We start from the raw sequence: 8,850 nt of genomic DNA on the forward strand, positions 1-8,850 counted from the left end.
CCCTTCAGGACTGAGCCTGTTTTGGCCTTGTGGACGCAGCAAATTTTTTCAAATCTGACATGTTTCACTTTATGTGGTAATAACTTGGGAATGCTTTTACCTATCCAAGCGATTCTGAGATTGTTTTGTCGTGAAATATTGTACTGTATATTAGTGGAAAAATGTGACCAATAAATTCAGTATTTGTTTGTTAAAAATCACCAAACTTTAGAGAAAATTTGCAAAAATTAGCATTTTTCTAAATTTAAATGTATCTGTGTCACGAAGGGTCTGTGGACCCACTGGGCCGTACCGCCTTTGGGAGTAAGGCAGCTGGCCAACAGGGCGCAGGTGAAAGTCTATAGTTCATATAGGTACCTGTGGCAGCTTAGACAGCAGCAGGGCAGGCTCGGCTAGGACTAGGCAGCAGGTAGACGTCAGGCGAGGTGAAGCAGGTCAGACGTGGAACAGCAGGACACGACTTTGGCACAACACAGTGCTCGACCAGGATGGTATGGAATTCAAGGAAAAGGAACTGGTACAGGGAACAGGAAACATGAAACACACTAGGAGGCCATCACATAGACAAACTAGGAAACATCAACAACGCTCAGCCATAGAAGCAGGGGGCTGGACCCCTCTTATAGTCCAGGGTACTCACGGGTCAAAGTTCATCAAGAAGTGCGGTGCACACTGCCCCTTTAAGAGCGGGCATGAGCGTGCGCGCACACCCTACGGGATCTGGCTGAGGTGAGTGGAAGTGAGCGCTGGCGTCTCCTGAGGAGGAGGCTGGGGCCAGCGCTTGCCGACTCATGGCTGCGGCTGTCAGGAGGGGATTGGATCTGACAGCCCGCAGCCACGGACATTACAGTATCCCCCCTCTTACACGCCCTCTTCTTGGGACCAAAGCGAGAGAGAAATTTCTTCAGAAGAGCAGGAGCATTGAGGTTCTCCTCTAGCTCCCAAGACCTTTCTTCAGGACCAAACCCCCTCCAATACACCAAATAAAAGGTCTTTCCTCTCACTTTTTTGGTGTTCAGGATGTCCTGAACCTCAAAGGTGTCTAAAGGGCCGCTGGAGGCAACCACAGGGTTAGGAGTCTTGGTGTAGCGGTTCAGAACCACCGGCTTCAGGATGGAGACATGGAAGGAGTTGGGGATCTTGAGGGTAGGAGGCAGCCGAAGCTTATAGGCGACAGGGTTGATCTGCTGTAAGATCTCGAAGGGTCCGAGGAACCTGGGAGCAAATTTGCATGATGGCACCCTTAGTCGGATATTCCTGGAAGACAGCCAGACCCTCGGGCCAGGAAGAAACTGAGAAAGTTCTCTTCTCCTTGTGTCAGCCTTCCGTTTCATGCGGTCGACTGCCATTAAGATGGAGGATCGAGTCTGCTGCCAGATCTGTAGGAAGTCTCTAAAGGTGGAGTCAGCCGCTGGAACCCCGGAAGTATCGGGCACCGGGAGAGGAATTCATGGGTGCTGGCCGTAAACAATCAAGAACGGCGTATTCCTTGTGGATTCGCTGGTGTGATTATTGTAGGAGAATTCTGCCCATGGGAGCAACTGCACCCAGTCATCATGCTGCTTGGAAATGAAGTGGCGTAGGTAGTTTTCCAAGATCTGATTGATCCTCTCGACCTGACCATTGGACTGAGGATGGTAGGCTGATGAAAAGTCCAATTTCACACCGAGGAGTCCGCAGAGGGCTCTCCAGAACTTCGAGGTAAACTGAACCCCCCGATCAGACACAATATGCTGCGGCAAGCCGTGCAGGCAAAAGATGTGTTGGATGAACAGCTTGGACAGCTAAGGAGCAGAAGGAAGACCGGTCAGAGGAACGAAGTGGGCCATCTTTGAAAATCAGTCCAACACCACGCAGACAGTACTGCATCCCGCAGAGAGAGGCAGGTCCGTAATAAAGTCCATAGCTATATGCTGCCAGGGAGCATTGGGCACAGGCAATGGCTGGAGCAGACCAGCAGGTCTGGAGTGAGGGGCCTTGTTTGCTGCACATACAGAACAGGAAGAAACAAAGTCCATAATGTCCTTGGGCAGTGTGAGCCACCAGAAATGACGAGCAATCAGATCCCGGGTCTTACGGACCCCCACGTGACCTGCCAGTCTAGAGGAGTGTTCCCAGCAGAGGATTCTTCCACGATCAGCCAGGCGCACAAAAGTCCTCCCTGGAGGAATGTCCCCAACTTGCAGGGGATTGACAGAGATAATGCAAGATGGATCAATAATATTCTGTGGACTCTCCAAGGTGTCTTCCATCTCGAAAGACCTGGACAAGGCATCGGCCCTCACAATCTTGTCGGCCGGGCGATAATGGAGCTCAAACTGGAACCTTGTAAAGAACAGTGACCACCTGGCCTGACGAGGGTTCAGCCGTTGGGCCGTCTGGAGGTAGGATCGGATGAGCTGCGCCCTCTAGTAGATGTCTCCATTCTTCCAGGGCCAATTTGATGGCCAGTAACTCCCGATCCCCAATCGAGTAGTTGCGTTCTGCGGAAGAGAAGAGCTTACAAAAATATCCACATACCCTTGACTTGCCCTTGGGACCTCTCTGGAACAGGAGTGCACCAGCACCGACAGAGGATGCGTCCACCTCCAACGAGAACTGCAGAGAGACATCCGGATGATGGAGGATAGAGGCTGACGTGAAGGCACTCTTCAGGCTATTGAATGCGGATTCTGCCACGGGAGTCCACACCTTGGCGTCATATCCTTCTTAGTAAGGTTAGAGATGGGAGAAGTCAGTGAGGAGAAGTTTGGAATAAACTGCCTGTAAAAATTAGCGAATCACAAAAAGCGCTGTATGGCCCTCAAGCCTTGAGGACGTGGCCACTTCAGGACAGACTTTACCTTCTCAGGATCCATCTCGAGACCTCGATTTGAGACGATGTAGCCCAGGAAGGGTAGAGCATCTTTGTCAAACACGCACTTCTCCAACTTGGCGTACCGACGATTCTCCCTTAACCGAAGCAGAACTTGACGGACATGTCTCTGGTGCGTCATAGGATCTGGAGAAAAAAATCAACATGTCATCAAGGTAGACTACTACACAAATATAGAGGAGGTCACGTTAAATGTAATTCACAAACTCCTGGAAGACCGCAGGAGCATTACACAGGCCGAAGGGCATTACTAGATATTCATAGTGTCCATCACGGGTGTTAAATGCAGACTTCCATTCATCACCCTGGCGAATCCGGACTAGGTTGTAAGCCCCACGCAGGTCTAGTTTAGAAAAAATCTTGGCACCACGTATGCGATCAAACAGTTCAGAGATCAATGGCAACGGATATTTATTCTTCACAGTGATCTGGTTGAGACCTCGGTAGTCGATAAAAGGACAAAGAGAGCCATCTTTCTTTTTGACAAAGAAGAACCCGTCTCCTGCCGGGGAGGAAGACTTTCGTATGAAGCCCCTCTCCAAGTTCTCTTTCACATAGGCGGACATGGATATAGTCTCTGGCAAGGAGAGAGGATATACCCTACCATGGGGAAGGGATGCACCAGGTATCAGCTCGATATGGCAGTCATATGCCCGATGTGGAGGCAATGTCTCCGCCTCCCTCTTGCTGAAGATGTCTGAAAATGCAGCATAATGACTCGGCAATCCTGCCAATGACCGAGGCAGTGAAGGCTGAGCCGAACAAATCTACACCAGGCAATGACCTTGATACTCAGGGCCCTACTGGAGAACCTCTCCAGAATACCAGTCCAGGACTGGGGCATGCAGTCGGAGCCAAGGCAGGCCCAGCAACACAGGGTTAACAGCTTTGGATAGCACATAGAAAGGCAGAAGTTCGGAGTGAGGGGCTCCCACTTGGAGCCTCAGCGGCTTGGTCACAGCTATAACTGGGTCTGGCAGAGGTAGTCCATTCACTGAAGAAACTGTCAACGGATTCTCCAGAGGGGTGGTGGGTAATTGCAGAAGGTCCACCAGGTCCCTACAGATGAAATTATCAGCGGATCCAGAGTCCAGATACGCAGAGACCTGATGCGCTTTCTCGCCGGACACTATGGTCACAGGTATGGACAATCTAGACGGAAGTCCATTCTTACCCAAGGTTGTCACTTCTAGCAACCCTAGGTTTTGGGATCTTTTGGGACACAGGCGCACACGAGATGGCCACTGAGGCCGCAATAAAGACAGAGTCCAGACATGCGTCTGCGTTGTCTCTCCTGGGTGGATAACTTACACTGGTCCATTATTACCGACTCATTAGGAGGATCGACATCTGAGGACTGCAGTGGTTGTTGCAAAGTAGGGGCCAGACTGGGAAGGACTCCCTCCCGTCTAACCTCACAGAGGTGTCTTCTTGGCGTAGGTTAATCAAAGAGGCCGTTACAGATGCGACCCATCCAGGCTCCTCAAACACCATGCGAAAAGTCCGGAGGAAGGCTTGGTAGTCACAGGTCTCTGGTACTTGTCTCTCCCAGATAGGGTTTGCCCATGCAAGAGCCTTGCCGGTGGGGAGAGAGATGATGAAAGCGACCCTTGCGCCATCAGACGAAAATGTCCTATTATACAGGCTGAAGTAGATCTGGCACTAATTCCAAAATCAAGGACAGGTACTTGCTTCTTCATCATAGCGGTCAGTAAGTTGCAAAGAAACACGCGGGTCAACACTGCCAAGAGGTGTAGTCTGAGGATCAACACTGCCAGGAGGCCTCCTGCCGACGTGCAGGAATGTTCATCGCCTGGATGAGTTGGTCCTGTCGAGACCGGTGGTCCAGCATATCTGCTCGCATCTCCTGTGATGTCGTCATGGTCTTGAATCGGCCCGCGGGGTCTATGGCCTGAGCGTACTGTCACAAAGGCTCTGTGGACCCACTGGGCCGTACCACCTTGGCGGTAAGGCAGCTGGCCAACAGGGCGCAGGTGAAAGTCTATAGTTCATATAGGTACCTGTGGCAGCTCAGACAGCAGCAAGGCAGGCTCAGCTAGGACTAGGCAGAAGGTATACGGCAGGCGAGGTGAAGCAGGTCAGACGTGGAATGCACGACACAACTTTGGCACAGCACAGTGCTCGACCAGGATGGTATGGAATGCAAGGAACAGGAACTGGAACAGGTACAGGGAACAGGAAACAGGAAACACACTAGGAGGCCATCACATAGACAAACTAGGAATCATCAACAACGCTCAGGCATAGAAGCAGGGTGCTTGACCCCTCTTATAGTCCAGGGTACTCACGGGTCAAAGTTCATCAAGAAGTCCGGTACGCACGCTGCCCCTTTAAGAGCGGGCATGAGCGTGCGCGCGCACCCTACGGGATCCAGCTGAGGTGAGTGGAAGTGAGCGCTGGCGTCTCCTGAGGAGGAGGCTGGGGCCAGCGCTTGCCGACTCGTGGCTGCGGCTGTCAGGAGGGGATTGGAGCTGACAGTCCGCAGACACGGACATTACAATCTGCTTGTAAGACAGATAGTAATACCACACACAATAGTTACTAATTAACATTTCACATATGTCTACTTTATGTTGGCATCGTTTTTTGAACATCCTTTTATTTTTCTGGGATGTTACAAGGCTTAGAACTTTAGCGGCAATTTCTCACATTTTCAAGAAAATTTCCAAAACCTATTTTTATAGGTACCAGTTCAGTTCTGAAGTGGCATTGAGGGCCTTATATATTAGAAACCCCCATAAGTCACCCAATTTTTAAAAACTTCACCCCTCAAAGTATTCAATACAGCATTTAGAAAGTTTCTTAACCCTTTAGGTGTTTCACAGGAATTTAAGCAACGTAGAGGGGAAATTTACAAATTAATTTTTTTTGTCGGAAAATCCATTTAAATCCATTTTTTCTGTAACACAAAAGGTTTTACCAGAGAAACGCAACTCAATATTTATTGCCCAGCTTCTGCAATTTTTAGAAATATCCCACATGTGGCCCTAGTGTGGTAATGGACTGAAGCACCGGCCTCAGAAGCAGAGGAGCACATAGAGGATTTTGGGGTCTCCTTTTTATTAGAATATATTTTAGGCACCATGTCAGGTTTGAAGAGGTCTTGTAGCACCAAAACAGTGGAAACACGCCCAAAAAGACACTATTTGGCAAACTACACCCCTCAAGGAATTCATCAAGGGTTAGGCTTTATTCAGACGAACGGGAATTACGTCCGTGCAACGCGCGTGATTTGCACGCGCATTGCACGGACCTATATTAGTCTATGGGGCCGTGCAGACATGTCCGTGATTTTTACTCAGCGTGAGTCCGCTGAAAAAAGTCACGACATGTCTGTTCTTTGGGCGTTTTGCGCGAATCACGCACCCATTGAAGTCAATGGGTGCATGAAAACCACGCATGTCGCACGGAAGCACTTCCGTGCGAACAGCGTGATTCGCGCAACAGCTGTCAAACTCTGAATGTAAACAGAAAAGCACCACGTGCTTTTCTGTGTACAAACATCCAAATGGAGTGTCATAATGATGGCGGATGCGCGAAAAGCACGCAGCCGCGCATCATATGCTGCTGCCACACGGAGCTGTTAAGTGGCTTTTGCGCACGCAAAATGCCGCGTTTTTGCGTGTGCAAAAACGCCACGCTCGTGTGAATCCAGCCTTATAGTGAGCATTTTAACCCAACAGGTTTTTTGCTGAATTTTGTGGAATTAGTCCGTAAAAATGAAAATCTAAATTGTTTTCCAATAAAACGTAGAAATTATAAAATTTCACAAGGAATAAAGAAGAAAAAGCACCCCAAGATTTGTAAAGCAATTTCTCCTGATTACGGCAATATCCCACATGTGGTAATAAACGGCTGTTTCGACACACAGCGGGGCTCAGAAGTGAAGGAGCACTATTTTGCTTTTGGAGCTCAAGTTTACTTAATTGGTTTTTGGATTTCTTGTCGCATTTGCAAAGCCCCTGAGGGAACAAAACAGTGGACACCCCCCAGAAGTGACCCCATTTGGGAAACTACAGGCATAAAAATTATTTGTCTAGGGGTATAGTGAGCATTATGATTCCATAGGTTTTTTTGCTGAATTTAGTGTAATTAGGCCGTCAAAACGTCTATGGTTTTTTATTCTTTTTTTTTACGGCGTTCACCATGCGCTATAAATGACATATTTAATTTATTCTACGGGTCGATGCGATTACGGCGATACCATATGTATATAGGTTTTTTATGTTTTACGGTGTTTGCACGATAAAATCACGGTTTTAAAAAAACAAAAAACGTTGTGTCACCATATTCTAAGAGCCACAACTTTTTTTATTTTTCTATCAGGAAAGCTGTGTGAGGGCTTGTTTTTTGCAGAACAAACTGTAGTTTTTATTGGTACAATTTTTGGGTACATGCGACTTTTTGATCCCTATTTATGCAATCTTTTGGGAGTTGAAGTGACTAAAAATAGCGATTCCGGTATAGTTTTTTAATTCTTTTTTTTATCACCGTGCCGGATAAATTACATTATATTTTTATAGCTCAGACCGTTACGGACGGGGCGATACCAATTATGCATAGTTTATTTATCTTTTTTTTCTAATAATAAAGGGCCTTATAAGGGAAAAAGGGCGATTTTTAAAATGTTATTATTTTGACATTTTACTTTTGTCAATTTTTTTGTAACTTTTTTTTTTTAGTCCCACTAGGGACTTGAAGATCCAATTGTAGGATCATTGTTAGAATACCCTGCAATACTTATGTTACACACTGACAGGAGGCATATTAGGCCCTGCCTCTGGCATACTGTGGATACTTCTGAGCCGGTGTCCACCATTTGTCATATGGGTACGGCAAAATGCGGGAAGCACTAGGTTTCCATGACGTATCCACACGACAAATGGCGGGAAGGAGTTAACGCATTATGTTATTAAAATATTATGGCACAGTATGATGATTTTATCTTGGCACTATTATTTCAGCACTGTGTGGTAGTATAATCGGAGGTATTCAGCCACTCTATCACATTGTTTGGATAGTGCTCTTCAGATGCCTGTTTGAAACCATGCCCACTTCAAAAAAATCCTGATATCTCAGTATAGATTATTTATAGTACGTGACCCAGACTAATCCTATCTGAAAAATGTGTAAAGAGTCTTGTTCTATACTAACATTCGGCGACATCTCAGACATGCCTCTGAAGCTGGCTTAGGATGAAAGAACTTCTTATAAAAGTACCTCAGATGTGACATAAAAATGATTCCTCCTGACTGGAATAGGAGCAGATGCTGTGGGCTTCATGTGTAAATAGGACTCTGGCCTTGTAGCCCATATCAACCAATCACAGTTCAACTTTCATTTTGAAAGTTGATTCGTTGCTAGGGGAAACAAAGCCAGCCACATGTTATGTGAGAGATTATTCATATAGGAGGGACGATGTATGTGCACACTACAACGCCAAATGCGTTTTTCGCGGTGTCTTTTACGGACGTAATTGAAGCTGGTTTTCATTGGAGTCAATGAAAAACGGCTCCAATTACGTCCCAAGAAGTGTCCTGCACTTCTTTGCCCCGGCCGTAATTTTACGCGCCGTCTTTTGAAAGCGACGCGTAAAATGACAGCTCGTCTGCACAGAACATCGTAAGACCCATTGCAAGCAATGAGCAGATGTTTGCAGACGTATTGGAGCCGTCTTTTCAGGCGTAATTCGAGGCGTAAAACACCTCCATTACGTCTGAAAAGAGGTCGTGTGCACATACCCTAAAAGTGGCACCAGTCACTGACAGGAAGTTATATTAACCCCTTCTCGCCACAGCCATTTTTTCCTTTTTCTTTTATTTCCTACCCGCATTCCATAAGTAATAAAAATATTTTTTTTATGGAAATAGCCGTATGAGGGCTTTTTTGCAGGACGAGTTGTAGCTTTTAACTGCACCTTTTATTTACCATACAATGTACAGAAAAGCTGAAAA

At 47.0% G+C, this 8,850-nt stretch overlaps 1 protein-coding gene across 1 annotated transcript in view; it reads right to left on the bottom strand.

Annotated features, from left to right (window-relative positions):
* Positions 1-8,186, bottom strand: part of LOC142748079 (G2/mitotic-specific cyclin-B2-like) — a 58,146-nt gene extending 49,960 nt beyond the window's left edge. The window contains exon 1 of the mRNA XM_075855207.1: positions 8,117-8,186. Within this exon, the coding sequence (XP_075711322.1) occupies positions 8,117-8,179 (63 nt within the window). The 5' untranslated portion in view covers positions 8,180-8,186. The remainder of the gene's footprint in view (positions 1-8,116) is intronic.
* Positions 8,187-8,850: the final 664 nt, after the last annotated feature.

This window comes from Rhinoderma darwinii, chromosome 3, assembly GCF_050947455.1.
Source record: "Rhinoderma darwinii isolate aRhiDar2 chromosome 3, aRhiDar2.hap1, whole genome shotgun sequence".
NCBI classification, from domain to species: Eukaryota; Metazoa; Chordata; class Amphibia; order Anura; family Rhinodermatidae; genus Rhinoderma; species Rhinoderma darwinii.